Here is a 17,953-nt window from a genome sequence, read left to right as displayed (position 1 = left end):
ATATCAGAATAATAGTAGAGAGAATTATTTATTTCAGCTTTCCTTTCTTTCATCACATTCCCAGTGGGTCAGAAGTTTACATACACTCAATTAGTATTTGGTAGCATTGCCTTTAAATTGTTTAACTTGGGTCAAACGTTTCAGGTATCCTTCCACAAGCGTCCCACAATAAGTTGGGTGAATTTTGGCCCATTCCTCCTGACAGAGCTGGTGTAACTGAGTCAGGTTTGTAGGCCTCCTTGCTCGCACACACTTTTTCAGTTCTGCCCACAAATTTTCTATAGGATTGAGGTCAGGGCTTTGTGATGGCCACTCCAATACCTTGACTTTAAGCCATTTTGCCACAACTTTGGAAGTATGCTTGGGGTCATTGTCCATTTGGAAGAACCATCTGTGACCAAGCTTTAACTTCCTGACTGATGTCTTGACATGTTGCCTCAATATATCCACATAATTTTACTTGCTCATGATGCCATCTATTTTGTGAAGTGGCTGCGTGGTCCCATGGTGTTTATACTTGCGTACTATTGTTTGTACAGATGAACGTGGTAATTTCAGGCGTTTGGAAATTGCTCCCAAGGATGAACCAGACTTGTGGAAGTCTACAATTTTTTCTGAGGTCTTGGTTGATTTCTTTTGATTTTCCCATGATGTCAAGCAAAGAGGCACTGAGTTTGAAGGTAGGCCTTGAAATACATCCACAGGTACACCTCCAATTGACTCAAATTATGTAAATTAGCCGATCAGAAGCTTCTAAAGCCCTGACATCATTTTCTGGACTTTTCCAAGCTGTTTAAAGGCACAGTCAACTTAGCGTATGTAAACTTCTGACCCACAGGAATTATTATGATACAGTGAATTATAAGTGAAATAATCTGTCTGTAAACAATTGTTGGAAAAATTACTTGTGTCATGATGTCCTAACAGACTTGGCAAAACTATAGTTTGTTAACAAGAAATTTGTGGAGCGGTAGAAAAACGAGTTTTAATGACTCCAACCTAAGTGTATGTAAACTTCCTACTTCAACTGTAAGTATTCAGACCCATGAGTCAATACTTAGAAAACCTTCCTGGTCTTTGTGGTGGAATCTGTATTTGAAATTCACTGCTCGGCTGAGGGACCTTACAGATAATTATATGTGTGGGGTACAGAGATGAGGTAGTCATTCAAAAATCAAGTTAAACACTATTATTGTACACAGAGTGAGTCCATGCAACTTATTATGTGACTTGTTAAGCAAATTTGTACTCATGAACGTATTTAGGCTCGCCATAACAAAGGGGTTGTATACTTAATTAAGACACTTCAGATTTTCATTTGAATTCATTTGTAAAAAATGTCAAAAAACACAATTACACTTGGACTTTATTGGGTATTGTATGTAGGACAGTGACAAAACATCTTACTTGAATCCATTTTGAATTTAGGCTGTAACACAACAACATGTGGTGTGAATACTTTCTGAAGGCCCTGTATTATACATAAAGAGAGTCAAATCAAATACAGTGAAGTTGTGATGGTTTCCACGACTACGTTCATTGAGCTAATGCAGAAGGGCAGTAGAAAGCCACTATCAGAGGCTATGCAGCCTAACAAAAAAGGGCCTTTTCTATAAAATGTCCATTGGCCTTCACAAGGGGTTGAATATCTCTGAGCAGCGAGTGCCATTCAGCACCTTTCCCTTGTCTTTGTATAAAGTCCCCTGTCAGCATTCTGCATTTTGCTCTGTAAACGGACGAAAAACCTCAACTTTCCTCCACCGGAAACACCCCGCTAAATTACACCCTCCAACATACAGATGCATGACAAAGAGAACATACGCTTATCCTTAGAGAGTAAGAGATTTACTTGAGATAACATTGGAACATTGTGTGAATACTTTGAAATAACATCTCAAATCTAATCGATGGCACACTGACATGTTTCAACCAAAAATAACTTGTGTTTTTCTGTCAGAAAATGTTGGTCTAGATAACAATTACTTGATATGATTTGATTTTTATTCATATGACAATAAAAATACTCCAAATGGAATCAGAAATGTTTGTTAAATATGATCAAAGAATAAAATAGCTATAAATGTAAATGTATTTAGGGTGATTATTGATCCTTAACGTTACTTACTTCTTGGTAGATTTCAACAATTTGCTATAAATGAATCAATTCCACATTTGAAACACCTAAATATGAAACATTACAAAATATAGAAGCAAATATCATAATTAGAATGAAATGACTTTAAATGAAACATCTGAGACTAAGAAATATATATGCTGTAAATATCAAATATGTATCCATCACACTTAACCTTAATATGCTCTTAATACTTTACAATTAAAAATGTGCTATAACATATTTATAATACTAATATAACTTAATTAGTAGAGGAATCTCTGGGATTTAAGACATTTAATTGAATGTATATTTTTAAGTTTATTGTTCTGTTTGAGACCCATTTAATATAAGGTATTTGTTATTGGTAGGTTATTGAGCGGTGATAGCTGATGGGGGGACAGTATGCCTCAAAATGGAAGTTGTGCATCACCCAGATGGGTGCTATATTGAAAGTGGATGCGGAAGCTATACAATTGAAAGCGCTTTGAGAGATCGTGTAAAACAACATTTTTATGCAAGGTAATCCTAGATAAATAACACTGTTTTTTTACAGTATTGCCATGAGAATTCTCTACGTGACAAGCTTGAAGACTATATCTTAAAATAAATTATACGCATCACACTGAATTTGTTTTGAGTGGAGCATCTGAATAGTTATTTTGGAAAGTGTCATTTGTGAGTAATACCATGCTGTCTGGTCAGAAGAACTGTAGCTCTCGTAAGTAAAAAAAAAAACTGAAATCTTCACAATCAATAACAAAGGCAGCTTACGTATTTCAACATAATCATTTTAGAAAGGCTGTGTTGAACCCCAGACTGAGTCCAAGGGGAACAATAATGAGTTGTGAGGTAAACCAAGTAATGTTGATGGGTGTGTGACCGTGTGACTGTGTGACTGCTCTCTTTCATTTGTCATGTTTGGGGGTGAATGTGTTACTTCAGATTTTGGTATCAACTCTTTGAAGTAAAGTGAGGTTCTTTGGAAGTGTGTATGTGTGTGCAGCTGTCTGAACGCCCAAAAGCGTAAGGAAAGTCTTTTGAAGTAAGAGAACATCAATATGAACAGGAATCCCCCAGAAGCATCAGCAGACTCTGTTTGTGAATGGAGAACGCCGCCTGAACCAAGCCTATATGGCTATGGTGGTGGGCCACTCTCAGAGAAAAATGAAAGATTCGAAATGCAGAAATGTTCACTGTTGTATTTAAGTAATGTCATCATTGTAAAACAGTCTACAGTTGTGTAAATTATTCTAACAGGGTTTAGGAGCGAAGGTGAAACCTCTCCTTCTTTGACATTAAAATTGGAACCCAGTGTGTGTAATATTAGAAATGACATCTGCATCATGTTATATTCAGTGACAAACACACAGGAGATATATACTGAGTGTACAAACACACAGGAGATATATACTGAGTGTACAAACACGCCCAATTTTTCAGTTTTTGATTTGTTAAAAAAGTTTGAAATATCCAATAAATGTCGTTCCACTTCATGATTGTGTCCCACTTGTTGTTGATTCTTCACAAAAAAAATACAGTTTTATATCTTTATGTTTGAAGCCTGAAATGTGGCAAAAGGTCGCAAAGTTCAAGGGGGCCGAATACTTTCGCAAGGCACTGTATACACTGAGTGTACAAACATTCAGAACACCTTCCTAATATTGAGTTGCACCCCCTTTGCCCGTCAGAACAGCCTCAATTCGTCGGGGCATGGACTCTACAAGGTGTCAAATGCATTCCACAGGGATGCTGGCCCATATTGACTCCAATTCTACCCAAAGTTGTGCCAAGTTGTCTGGATGTCCTTTGGGTGGTGGATCATTCTTGATACACACGGGAAACTGTGATGCAGTTCTTGACACAAACCGGTGCGCCAGGCACCTATTACCATACTCCGTTCAAAGGCAATTAAATATTTTTACTTGCCCATTCGCCCTCTGAATGACACACATACACAATCCATGTCTCAGGGCTTAAAACTCCTTCTTTAACCTGTCTCCTCCCATCTACACTGATAGAAGTGGATTTGACAAGTGACATAAGGGTTGGTAGATTTCACCTGGTAATGTTTTGTACACTCAGTGTATATCACACTACCACACACACACACTGAGGCACCAACCACAGAGGGGCAGCTGTGCTACGGTGTGTGTGTGTGTGTGTGTGTGTGTGTGTGTGTGTGTGTGTGTGTGTGTGTGTGTGTGTGCCTACGGTGTGTGTGTGTGTGTGTGTGTGTGTGCCTACACAGTCCCTATAGCGTCATATGGATGCGTAAATAGAAACTGGTGCAGAGGATGCTCTAAGAGGACCATCTCACAACACAGTACGGTCTCATGCCAAACTCACTATCCCTCTCTCCCCGTCTTCCTACACAGTCCCTGTTCCTCTCTCTTGTGTCACATTACAGACTGTGTGAGTGGTAGTTCTCGTGTGTCACATCACAGACTGTGTGAGTGGTAGTTCTCGTGTGTTACATCACAGACTGTGTGAGTGGTAGTTCTCGTGTGTCACATTACAGACTGTGTGAGTGGTAGTTCTCGTGTGTCACATCACAGACTGTGAGTGGTAGTTCTCGTGTGTCACATCACAGACTGTGTGAGTGGTAGTTCTCGTGTGTCACATCACAGACTGTGAGTGGTAGTTCTCGTGTGTCACATCACAGACTGTGTGAGTGGTAGTTCTCGTGTGTCACATCACAGACTGTGTGAGTGGTAGTTCTCTTGTGTCACATCACAGACTGTGTGAGTGGTAGTTCTCGTGTGTCACATCACAGACTGTGTGAGTGGTAGTTATCGTGTGTCACATCACAGACTGTGTGAGTGGTAGTTCTCGTGTGTCACATCACAGACTGTGTGAGTGGTAGTTCTCGTGTGTCACATCACAGACTGTGTGAGTGGTAGTTCTCGTGTGTCACATCACAGACTGTGTGAGTGGTAGTTCTCGTGTGTCACATTACAGACTGTGTGAGTGGTAGTTATCGTGTGTCACATCACAGACTGTGAGTGGTAGTTCTCGTGTGTCACATCACAGACTGTGTGAGTGGTAGTTCTCGTGTGTCACATCACAGACTGTGTGAGTGGTAGTTCTCGTGTGTCACATCACAGACTGTGAGTGGTAGTTCTCGTGTGTCACATCACAGACTGTGTGAGTGGTAGTGAGAGAACATGGTAATGTGTGGCTGTAATTTAAGTCTTTGAAACATAAGCAGGTAAAATACTTAATCATATCAGGACAGTATCCATGACCACAGAAATTACACATAAATGTCCTAGCGCCGACTTACTAACCAATTAGACGCTTCAAAGATCCCTCATTTGGTTTCAAAACAACCTAAACAAGTAGTCATAGTTAACCATTTACATATTTAGACAAAAACTATCAAATATTTTGAAGACTGATTAGGCCCAACTTCCACCTTGACATTTTATAACTACATCACTTGTGTATTTTTACAATAAGTGATAATGCTGTGCAAGATGTTTTGAAATATATACATTATTATCAAGAGTATTCTCAAAGTAAATGGTTACATTATATCACTTCTACAGCCCTGTAGAATCAGACGAAACAGTTCTATTCGGACTCCATTATGCTTCTAGAAGAACTAGAACAAAAATAAGCAGACACTTGGGGGGGGCAGGTAGCCTAGCTTGTTCAAATCCCCAAACCCCTGAACCCCCTGAAAAATCTGTCCCTTGAGCAAGACACTCAACCCTGATTGCTCCTGTAAGTGGCTCTGGATAAGAGCATCTGCTAAATGACTCAAATGTCAAATGTAAACTTGAAGAGCAGCTACAGAGTCAAGTTGTTGGAGGTTTTGGAAAGAAACAGGAACAGGTCTGGTGAGGATGTTGGACATGCCAACAGGCTGAAACACAGTGCACTATAATCATTCTGGAAAATGTATTTACATGATCATGTTTTGAGTTTAGAAATGAATATGACTATGAGCGGATACGTTGCTGTACTTGAAGAGTTGGAGGAATACGGAAGGAGAATGGGGGACAGAAAAAAGCCAAACAAACATACTTCGAATGTAGGCTACAGTACAGTATACACTCTCTCTCACACACACACAGAGAAACGGTACTGTACCGAGTAACACACATTAAATCAAGGCCATCACTCCTACCTCGCATCATCTTCACTCCACTTCTCAGTCTTCTTGTCCCACTTTCACAAACTCTATTTCTCTCTCTCTTTCTTGTTGTCACCCTCACCCTCAATTCACAATCACTGTGAAATTGTCACTGTCACTATCTTGATCTCGCTCTCTCTCTCTCTCTCTCTCTCTCTCTCTCTCTCTCTCTCTCTCTCTCTCTCTCTCTCTCTCTCTCTCTCTCTCTCTCTCTCTCTCTCTCTCTCTCTCTCTCTCTCTCTCTCTCTCTCTCTTCTCCTCTCTCTCTCTCTCTCTCTCTCTCTCTCTCTCTCTCTCTCTCTCTCTCTCTCTCTCCTCTCCTCTCTCTGTCTGTCCTTTCTCTTGCTGAGTGACTATCTTAGTGCGCCTACAGCATGGTTAGGCCTCAGAGTCACCGCTAGTCTCTCTCTCTCTCTCTCTCTCTCTTCTCTCTCTGTCTGTCCTTTCTCTTGCTGAGTGACTATCTTAGTGCGCCTACAGCATGGTTAGGCCTCAGAGTCTCCGCTAGTCTCTCTCTCTCTCTCTTTCCTCTCTCCTCTCTCTGTCTGTCCTTTCTCTTGCTGAGTGACTATCTTAGTGCGCCTACAGCATGGTTAGGCCTCAGAGTCACCGCTAGTCTCTCTCTCTCTCTCTCTCTCTCTCTCTCTCTCTCTCTCTCTCTCTCTCTCTCTCTCTCTCTCTCTCTCTCTCTCTCTCTCTCTCTCTCTCTCTCTCTCTCTCTCTCTCTCTCTCTCTTCTCCTCTCTCTCTCTCTCTCTCTCTCTCTCTCTCTCTCTCTCTCTCTCCTCTCCTCTCTCTGTCTGTCCTTTCTCTTGCTGAGTGACTATCTTAGTGCGCCTACAGCATGGTTAGGCCTCAGAGTCACCGCTAGTCTCTCTCTCTCTCTCTCTCTCTCTTCTCTCTCTGTCTGTCCTTTCTCTTGCTGAGTGACTATCTTAGTGCGCCTACAGCATGGTTAGGCCTCAGAGTCTCCGCTAGTCTCTCTCTCTCTCTCTTTCCTCTCTCCTCTCTCTGTCTGTCCTTTCTCTTGCTGAGTGACTATCTTAGTGCGCCTACAGCATGGTTAGGCCTCAGAGTCACCGCTAGTCTCTCTCTCTCTCTCTCTCTCTCTCTCTCTCTCTTTGTCTGTCCTTTCTCTTGCTGAGTGACTATCTTAGTGCGCCTACAGCATGGTTAGACCTCAGAGTCTCCGCTAGTCTCTCTCTCTCTCTCTCTCTCTTCTCTCTCTGTCTGTCCTTTCTCTTGCTGAGTGACTATCTTAGTGCGCCTACAGCATGGTTAGGCCTCAGAGTCTCCGCTAGTCTCTCTATCTCTCTCTTCTCTCTCTGTCTGTCCTTTCTCTTGCTGAGTGACTATCTTAGTGCGCCTACAGCATGGTTAGGCCTCAGAGTCACCGCTAGTCTCTCTCTCTCTCTCTCTCTCTCTCTCTCTCTCTTCTCTCTCTGTCTGTCCTTTCTCTTGCCGAGTGACTATCTTAGTGCGCCTACAGCATGGTTAGGCCTCAGAGTCACCGCTAGTCTCTCTCTCTCTCTCTCTCTCTCTCTCTCTCTCTCTTCTCTCTCTGTCTGTCCTTTCTCTTGCTGAGTGACTATCTTAGTGCGCCTACAGCATGGTTAGGCCTCAGAGTCTCCGCTAGTCTCTCTCTCTCTCTCTCTCTCTTCTCTCTCTGTCTGTCCTTTCTCTTGCTGAGTGACTATCTTGGTGCGCCTACAGCATGGTTAGGCCTCAGAGTCACCGCTAGTCTCTCTCTCTCTCTCTCTCTCTCTCTCTCTCTCTCTCTCTCTTCTCTCTCTGTCTGTCCTTTCTCTTGCCGAGTGACTATCTTAGTGCGCCTACAGCATGGTTAGGCCTCAGAGTCACCGCTAGTCTCTCTCTCTCTCTCTCTCTCTCTCTCTCTCTCTTTGTCTGTCCTTTCTCTTGCTGAGTGACTATCTTAGTGCGCCTACAGCATGGTTAGGCCTCAGAGTCACCGCTAGTCTCTCTCTCTCTCTCTCTCTCTCTCTCTCTCTCTTTGTCTGTCCTTTCTCTTGCTGAGTGACTATCTTAGTGCGCCTACAGCATGGTTAGACCTCAGAGTCTCCGCTAGTCTCTCTCTCTCTCTCTCTCTCTTCTCTCTCTGTCTGTCCTTTCTCTTGCTGAGTGACTATCTTAGTGCGCCTACAGCATGGTTAGGCCTCAGAGTCTCCGCTAGTCTCTCTATCTCTCTCTTCTCTCTCTGTCTGTCCTTTCTCTTGCTGAGTGACTATCTTAGTGCGCCTACAGCATGGTTAGGCCTCAGAGTCACCGCTAGTCTCTCTCTCTCTCTCTCTCTCTCTCTCTCTCTCTTCTCTCTCTGTCTGTCCTTTCTCTTGCCGAGTGACTATCTTAGTGCGCCTACAGCATGGTTAGGCCTCAGAGTCACCGCTAGTCTCTCTCTCTCTCTCTCTCTCTCTCTCTCTCTCTCTTCTCTCTCTGTCTGTCCTTTCTCTTGCTGAGTGACTATCTTAGTGCGCCTACAGCATGGTTAGGCCTCAGAGTCTCCGCTAGTCTCTCTCTCTCTCTCTCTCTCTTCTCTCTCTGTCTGTCCTTTCTCTTGCTGAGTGACTATCTTGGTGCGCCTACAGCATGGTTAGGCCTCAGAGTCACCGCTAGTCTCTCTCTCTCTCTCTCTCACTCTCTCTCTCTCTCTCTCTCTCTTCTCTCTCTGTCTGTCCTTTCTCTTGCCGAGTGACTATCTTAGTGCGCCTACAGCATGGTTAGGCCTCAGAGTCACCGCTAGTCTCTCTCTCTCTCTCTCTCTCTCTCTCTCTCTCTTTGTCTGTCCTTTCTCTTGCTGAGTGACTATCTTAGTGCGCCTACAGCATGGTTAGGCCTCAGAGTCTCCGCTAGTCTCTCTCTCTCTCTCTCTCTCTCTCTCTCTTCTCTCTCTGTCTGTCCTTTCTCTTGCTGAGTGACTATCTTAGTGCGCCTACAGCATGGTTAGGCCTCAGAGTCTCCGCTAGTCTCTCTCTCTCTCTCTCTCTCTTCTCTCTCTGTCTGTCCTTTCTCTTGCTGAGTGACTATCTTGGTGCGCCTACAGCATGGTTAGGCCTCAGAGTCACCGCTAGTCTCTCTCTCTCTCTCTCTCTCTCTCTCTCTCTCTCTCTCTTCTCTCTCTGTCTGTCCTTTCTCTTGCCGAGTGACTATCTTAGTGCGCCTACAGCATGGTTAGGCCTCAGAGTCACCGCTAGTCTCTCTCTCTCTCTCTCTCTCTCTCTCTCTCTCTCTTTGTCTGTCCTTTCTCTTGCTGAGTGACTATCTTAGTGCGCCTACAGCATGGTTAGGCCTCAGAGTCTCCGCTAGTCTCTCTCTCTCTCTCTCTCTCTCTCTCTCTCTTCTCTCTCTGTCTGTCCTTTCTCTTGCTGAGTGACTATCTTAGTGCGCCTACAGCATGATTAGGCCTCAGAGTCACCGCTAGTCACTGCTCAAGCGCTCTGTCAGTCACACAGTGCGTGTGAAAGACAGAGGGCCTTTCCCCTTTCGCTCTCTCTCTTTTCATACAGTACTTTTTTACCATTCTTTGTTGTGCGTAACCCCCTCACCTAGTCACCCTCAAAGCCTTAACCACTCTCTGGACCCACCAGTCTATCTCCCTCAAATATACATTGAAACACAAAAAAGTTTTATTGGCAAGAAAGGACATATACTGTACTTCTCTAACACGTCAAGAGGATTGGACTGTAGCCACAGCACAGAGTGACAGCCTAACTAGCCAATTGAGTATGGACTGACATCTGAAACAGCCAATAAAGAGAGAGCTTTCTGATGATACACATTCCATCATCCGTCTGATTATTATTCAAAGTGAAAACTGGAATCATGAAAACCAACCAGACATTTTTCAATGTTCTCCCTACACTCAAAACTAACAGGTGTGTTGTAGTCAGGAGCAGAAACAGCCCAGAAACACCACCACATGTGAAGGAGATGCTATCTGATACCATCTGCATCCAGATGCCAGAATACCAATATAGAGTTTATCTCCAAACCTAAATCCAGCAAACAGGAGAATAATGTCTACACAAAGTACCACAGGTGCATAACAGAGCTATAATGTTGATGTTGGCACCACAGAGAAACCTGTGTGTGTGTGTGTGTGTGTGTGTGTGTGTGTGTGTGTGTGTGTGTGTGTGTGTGTGTGTGTGTGTGTGTGTGTGTGTGTGTGTGTGTGTGCGTGTGCGTGTGCGTGTGTGTGTGTTTCAGCACAGGTGCAAATGTGTGCAAATACTAGCGATCCTGGCATAACCACACTGCATGCTCATATATCTAGCACACACATAACACATGGGCATGAACAGACAGGCATAATGAGACATAACCAAACACACACACAAACACAAACACTTACTCAAATGAGTCTTCTTGGACACAGTGTCTCCTGTAGTAAAGAAAAGACAAGTTAAATTCTGCTTGAACACAAGAAACACTTCCTCTCTCACATCTTAGTTCAATGCTCTACTGTAGCTTCAGCCCCATGTCCCTCATCATCCCAACTGGGCTCATTTCAGTCTCTCTGACAGAGGAGGACTGAGTCTATGTCTCTCTGACAGAGGAGGACTGAGTCTATGTCTCTCTGACACAACTGAGGAGGACTGAGTCTATGTCTCTCTGACACAACTGAGGAGGACTGAGTCTATGGACTGAGTCTATGTCTCTCTGACACAACTGAGGAGGACTGAGTCTATGTCTCTCTGACACAACTGAGGAGGACTGAGTCTATGTCTCTCTGACACAACAGAGGAGGACTGAGTCTATGTCTCTCTGACACAACTGAGGAGGACTGAGTCTATGGACTGAGTCTATGTCTCTCTGACACAACTGAGGAGGACTGAGTCTATGGACTGAGTCTATGTCTCTCTGACACAACTGAGGAGGACTGAGTCTATGGACTGAGTCTATGTCTCTCTGACACAACTGAGGAGGACTGAGTCTATGTCTCTCTGACATAACTGAGGAGGACTGAGTCTATGGACTGAGTCTATGTCTCTCTGACACAACTGAGGAGGACTGAGTCTATGGACTGAGTCTATGTCTCTCTGACACAACTGAGGAGGACTGAGTCTATGTCTCTCTGACACAACTGAGGAGGACTGAGTCTATGGACTGAGTCTATGTCTCTCTGACACAACTGAGGAGGACTGAGTCTATGTCTCTCTGACACAACAGAGGAGGACTGAGTCTATGTCTCTCTGACACAACTGAGGAGGACTGAGTCTATGTCTCTCTGACATAACAGAGGAGGACTGAGTCTATGTCTCTCTGACACAACAGAGGAGGCCTGAGTCTATGTCTCTATGACACAACAGAGGACTGAGTCTAATGTAAAAATAACAGAGGAGGACTGAATCTATGTCTCTCTGACACAACAGAGGAGGAGGACTGAGTCTATGTCTCTCTGACACAACTGAGGAGGACTGAGTCTATGGACTGAGTCTATGTCTCTCTGACACAACTGAGGAGGACTGAATCTATGTCTCTCTGACACAACAGAGGAGGACTGAGTCTATGTCTCTCTGACACAACAGAGGAGGACTGAGTCTATGTCTCTCTGACACAACAGAGGAGGACTGAATCTATGTCTCCCTGACACAACAGAGGAGGACTGAGTCTATGTCTCTCTGACACAACAGAGGAGGACTGAGTCTATGTCTCTCTGACACAACAGAGGAGGACTGAATCTATGTCTCTCTGACACAACAGATGAGGACTGAATCTATGTCTCTATGACACAACAGAGGAGGACTGAGTCTATGTCTCTCTGACACAACAGAGGAGGACTGAATCTATGTCTCTATGACACAACAGAGGAGGACTGAGTCTATGTCTCTCTGACACAAAAGAGATGGACCGAGTCTATGTCTCTCTGACACAACAGAGGACTGAGTCTATGTCTCTCTGACACAACAGAGGACTGAGTCTATGCCAGGATGATGCTGGGCCTCTGCACACAGGGCCTGATGTGGTTATAGTGTCTGTTGTATGAAATTAATTGGTGTGGAAGAGCCTTGAGAAAGAGACAGTTGGGAGAGTAGGAGCTGACACAAGCAGAGTGTGGATGAAGTTTGAACTTTCTCTCAGGCACATGCAGACACACTCACACACACACATGTATACACACACACCTTGGTGAGTAAGAGACAGACACAGTTATAGTGGAGGAAGGTGGGAGTCTAGCTTTCTGACCACAATTGTGAGAAAGTTCATATTAGACTGGGTGTGTGTATGTGTGTGTGTGGGTTGTTTCCAAGCTGAGGTGTGTATTTTTAGTGTGTGTGCGTGTGTGTTGAGAGAGGGCAGGGGAGATAAGCATCACTGGGTGGAGGCAGACAGAGGCAGAGGTAGCCTGGGTCTTTGTGTCTGGGGTAGAGAAGGTCTGCTGTGGCTGTGTGCTTCCCTCTGTTTCCCCTCCTCATCAAATCACGTTTGCTTCATAAGCAGAACACAGAGGTCTGGTGAGAGCAGAGCACTTGACACACACACAGAAAACATACACACCTAGACTCAGAAAACGCATAGACACACACACACACACACACACACACACACACACTGCCGTTTGCGATTGTACACAAAAAGTAAGGATTTGAGTCGCTTTTCAACCTTCAGTGGACTAAGAACGTCAGCCATGCTGTCGGATCATGAGTCAATTTCATGTGATTCCAAACTAAACTAAATCCTCAACCTAAGTGTTACTGATCTGATTCCAGTGAGAGCTGCAGTGACACCTGACCCATGTGATTCCAAACTAAACTAAATCCTAAACCTAAGTGTTAATGATCTGATTCCAGTGAGAGCTGCAGTGACACCTGACCCATGTGATTCCAAACTAAACTAAATCCTAAACCTAAGTGCTAATGATCTGATTCCAGTGAGAGCTGCAGTGACACCTGACCCATGTGATTCCAAACTAAACTAAATCCTAAACCTAAGTGTTAATGATCTGATTCCAGTGAGAGCTGCAGTGACACCTGACCCATGTGATTCCAAACTAAACTAAACCCTCAACCTAAGTGTTAATGATCTGATTCCAGTGAGAGCTGCAGTGACACCTGACCCATGTGATTCCAAACTAAACTAAATCCTAAACCTAAGTGCTAATGATCTGATTCCAGTGAGAGCTGCAGTGACACCTGACCCATGTGATTCCAAACTAAACTAAACCCTCAACCTAAGTGTTACTGATCTGATTCCAGTGAGAGCTGCAGTGACACCTGACCCATGTGATTCCAAACTAAACTAAATCCTAAACCTAAGTGCTAATGATCTGATTCCAGTGAGAGCTGCAGTGACACCTGACCCATGTGATTCCAAACTAAACTAAATCCTAAACCTAAGTGCTAATGATCTGATTCCAGTGAGAGCTGCAGTGACACCTGACCCATGCCACTGAGTATCAGCCCAAACCACAGTGTGGGGACTATAAGAGGCCATGTTACACAAGACCAACATGAAGGCAATGGAAACCGCTATCTTCTTCTAACTCCTCAATGTGCTCTACTTTTCAAAAAGACTGGTCTGTCAGCATCAATACCAACCCACCCCATCTTATCTCTCTCTATCGCTCTCTTTCTCTCCTTATCTGTCTATCTCCCTTGCTCTCTCAATCGAATCAAACAGCAGCATTCTGTCTTTTTCAATCAATGCTTTATCTGACAATGGAAGTCTTTTTTGTTGTTTTTTTGTTGAATTGTACCCCTTTTTCTCCCCAATTTCGTGGTATCCAATAGTTAGTAGCTACTATCTTGTCTCATCGCTACAACTCCCGTACGGGCTCGGGAGAGACGAAGGTTGAAAGTCATGCGTCCTCCGATACACAACCCAACCAGCCACACTGCTTCTTAACACAGCGTGCATCCAACCCGGAAGCCAGCCGCACCAATGTGTTGGAGGGTACACCGTGCACCTGGCAACCTTGGTTAGCGCGCCATGCGCCCGGCCCGCCACAGGAGTCGCTGGTGCGCGATGAGACAAGGACATCCCTACCGACCAAGCCCTCCCTAACCCGGACCACGCTAGGCCAATTGTGCGTCGCCCCACGGACCTCCCGGTCGCGGCCGGTTACGACAGAGCGTGGGCGCCAACCCAGGGACTCTGATGGCACAGCTGGCGCTGCAGTACAGCGCCCTTAACCACTGCGCCACCCGGGAGGCCCGACAATGGAAGTCTTGCTAAGATTTAGGCGGCGCTATTTAATCAAAAGCAGTTTCCAAGGGTTTCTCTTCTCCCCGTCTCTCTATCCTACTCTGTATGGAGATATAGCAGCTGCAGGCTGGAGAGTGACAGAAGAACACACACAGAGATAACCGCTGCATGTTACACACACACTCCACACACACACTCCACACACACACTCAACACACACACTCCACACACACTCCACACACACACTCCACACACACACACTCCACACACAATGTGATGTAATAAGGGAGCGACTGCTGGTGCATTTACGTGTGTGTGAGTGTGCGTGTTTGTGTGTGCGTGTTTGTATGTACACAGTATAGAAGAGAGTAGCTCTCTGGTGCATAACTGTATAGCTATCATGATGTCCTGTCAATGAGTAACGGAGAGAGTAATATGCAGTGTCACGGCACCGTGAAAAAGGGTTTTAATGTGTCCTAAAGCCAGATAAGTATCTAGAGGACAACTGCGGCATCATTGCAGGATATTTGTATCAGTGCACCCTCTCAGCCAGACCTGGTTAAATTTAGGGAATAAAGATGAAAATATCAATCTGAGTCTGTAGCCTATATTTAGCTGAGGTGTCCATCTCACTCCATGGAGAGCCCAGTGTCTACTGGTTCTTGTTATTGAATTTCAATTTGTGTCCAATTAAGACCTAGAGTAGACAACCAGGTGAGGGGAGCTTCTAACTAACCAGTGACCTTCATTGATTAATCAAGTACAAGGGAGGAGTTAAAACCCACAGACACTCGGCCCACCATAGAATGAGTTTGACACCTGTGGTTTAGGCCTGTTGGATGACGTCATTTAATGAATGACGTATGGAGTACGTGTGATAGAGACTGAAGGAATCTAAGTTGAAAGCCATGGTTTGATTTTAGACTGTGTAGTGCTGGGAAATGCAGCAGGCCCAAAACAGGCCCACACAGCTAAGAGCTAATCCCTGGTTTTATAGAGGATTACTGCCATGTTTACCCTCAAGGAGAGTTACACCATCAGCTGGACAACAGAAGAGAGGTGAGTTAATGAGAGAGGGGGAGGAGGTAGGGAGGAAGGGGAGGAGAGTGAATGGGGTAAGAAGAAAAGGAGCGAGGGATAGGGAAGATGGGAGGAGGGAGAGTGAATGAGGCAGGATGTGAGGGGGAAGGCAGAGAAAGAACTTGGAGGGAGGGAGCCTTGGTGATCTGACAAAGACAGCGTGAGGGGGTAAGAGAGAGAGAACGAGACAACTAATGTGTAAGAGAGAGACATAGTGACGGGGATAGATAAGAGATAAAAAGAGAGAAGGAGCTAAAGATGGAGAGAGGGGAGAGATAAGCATTAGAATGAGGCTCTCTTAAAGGAGGGACAGGGTGATGGGGGAGGAGAGGGAGAAGGGGACAGGGTGATGGGGGAGGAGAAGGGGACAGGGTGATGGGGGAGGAGAAGGGGACAGGGTGATGGGGGAGGAGAGGGAGAAGGGGACAGGGTGATGGGGGAGGAGAGGGAGAAGGAGAAGGGGACAGGGTGATGGGGGAGGAGAAGGAGAAGGGGACAGGGTGATGGGGGAGGAGAGAGAGAAGGGGACAGGGTGATGGGGGAGGAGAGGGAGAAGGGGACAGGGTGTTGGGGGAGGAGAGGGAGAAGGGGACAGGGTGATGGGGAGGAGAGGGAGAAGGGGACAGGGTGATGGGGGAGGAGAGAGAGAAGGGGACAGGGTGATGGGGGAGGAGAGGGAGAAGGAGAAGGGGACAGGGTGATGGGGGAGGAGAGGGAGAAGGGGACAGGGTGATGGGGGAGGAGAGAGAGAAGGGGACAGGGTGTTGGGGGAGGAGAGGGAGAAGGGGACAGGGTGTTGGGGGAGGAGAGGGAGAAGGGGACAGGGTGATGGGGGAGGAGAGAGAGAAGGGGACAGGGTGTTGGGGGAGGAGAGGGAGAAGGGGACAGGGTGTTGGGGGAGGAGAGGGAGAAGGGGACAGGGTGATGGGGGAGGAGAGAGAGAAGGGGACAGGGTGATGGGGGAGGAGAGAGAGAAGGAGAAGGGGACAGGGTGATGGGGGAGGAGAGGGAGAAGGGGACAGGGTGTTGGGGGAGGAGAGGGAGAAGGGGACAGGGTGTTGGGGGAGGAGAGGGAGAAGGGGACAGGGTGATGGGGGAGGAGAGAGAGAAGGGGACAGGGTGATGGGGGAGGAGAGGGAGAAGGAGAAGGGGACAGGGTGATGGGGGAGGAGAGAGAGAAGGGGACAGGGTGATGGGGGAGGAGAGGGAGAAGGAGAAGGGGACAGGGTGATGGGGGAGGAGAGGGAGAAGGGGACAGGGTGATGGGGGAGGAGAGGGAGAAGGGGACAGGGTGTTGGGGGAGGAGAGGGAGAAGGGGACAGGGACTGAATACCAACACTCATACAGCACTTCTGTAATCCCTAGGTGTGCTCCCACTACACAATAGTCAATGCTATAGACTGGCAAACACGTGTGTCTTTGTGTGTGCATACATGTGCACACAAGCACACACACACACACACAGAGTATATTGCAATGTGCACACATACACATGCATTCACCTTTAAATGTGCATTAATTTATCATGCAAATCTGTGACCTTTTCATTTTACCCAATCCACAATGTATAGCTAAAACACTAATAGTTGCATCTGCAAATAATTTACATTGTGAAATGTAAATGACTGAATAGAACCCTACACATGAATACACTAGGCCTAGCCTATCAGTAATCAAGATAATATATCTCACCTCTTTTGATTGGTTCTTCTGTAGTGATGCGTTCGGGTGATTCGGGCTCCTCATATTCCATAACTCCCCCCGTCAAAGCAAACTGCGTGTGCTTGCACCTGGCTCTGACACACACTACGCCACTTCACACTCCTGGGACAAGCGTGTCTACACACCCCTTTATATTGTATATTCTACCGCGCGTTTTGCTGTGCACTTAGTATGCAATGCACCATAAATAACTTCAAAAACTTTGGATCTTTAATTCTAAATATATCGAACTACCTGCTGCTCTAGAGGCAGGGACGGCGCATGCGCTTTAAAACATGCACTACCATCTCTGTTAAGAGTCAGTACGCTCATTTACTCTGACAACGTCTTTGTCATTTTCTGTTGTCACTCTCTCTCCATATTCCGTATTGTCTTCACGTGAGGATAATATCAGCCAACTTCATTTTTGCAACGAACTTCCTTGTACAAGCAGTTCAGGCTACTCCGGTTTCAACCCGCTTGCTCTTTGCGCCCTGGCTGTCGTCCCGAGCTCCGCTCAGAGGTTATGTCACCAGGACTTATGTAATAACTCACGGCCGTTTGTTTATTGCAGCGGGTCCGTCTTTATTCTGTAGTTCCCGGTTTAAACATAGCCCAACCAACGCATTTGCCTAAATAAATATGAGGGCAGGCAAGCAAAACCCAAAACGTTAAGGCCTATAGGCTAGGCCTATATGTTTGTCTGGAGTTTTTTTTTTTCAGTAGCTTGATATATGATACAGCCTATGGAAATATAAG

At 45.5% G+C, this 17,953-nt stretch overlaps 1 protein-coding gene across 2 annotated transcripts in view; it reads right to left on the bottom strand.

Annotated features, from left to right (window-relative positions):
* Window positions 1-17,735, bottom strand: part of LOC139420763 (nuclear receptor ROR-alpha A-like) — a 29,904-nt gene extending 12,169 nt beyond the window's left edge. Inside the window, exons 1-2 of one of the 2 annotated variants that reach the window (XM_071170985.1) lie at window positions 17,186-17,735; window positions 10,620-10,649 (exon numbers count right to left, since the gene is read on the bottom strand). In XM_071170985.1, the coding sequence (XP_071027086.1) occupies window positions 10,620-10,649; window positions 17,186-17,246 (91 nt within the window). In that variant the 5' untranslated portion in view covers window positions 17,247-17,735. The remainder of the gene's footprint in view (window positions 1-10,619; window positions 10,650-17,185) is intronic. The other variant, XM_071170994.1, reaches the window with a different exon arrangement.
* Between the last annotated feature and the right edge of the window lie 218 nt (window positions 17,736-17,953).

Source organism: Oncorhynchus clarkii, chromosome 2 (genome assembly GCF_045791955.1).
Source record: "Oncorhynchus clarkii lewisi isolate Uvic-CL-2024 chromosome 2, UVic_Ocla_1.0, whole genome shotgun sequence".
Classification (NCBI taxonomy): Eukaryota; Metazoa; Chordata; class Actinopteri; order Salmoniformes; family Salmonidae; genus Oncorhynchus; species Oncorhynchus clarkii.
The sequence above is the reverse complement of the archived record's forward strand: the minus strand, read 5'-3'. Positions and strand labels throughout refer to the sequence as shown.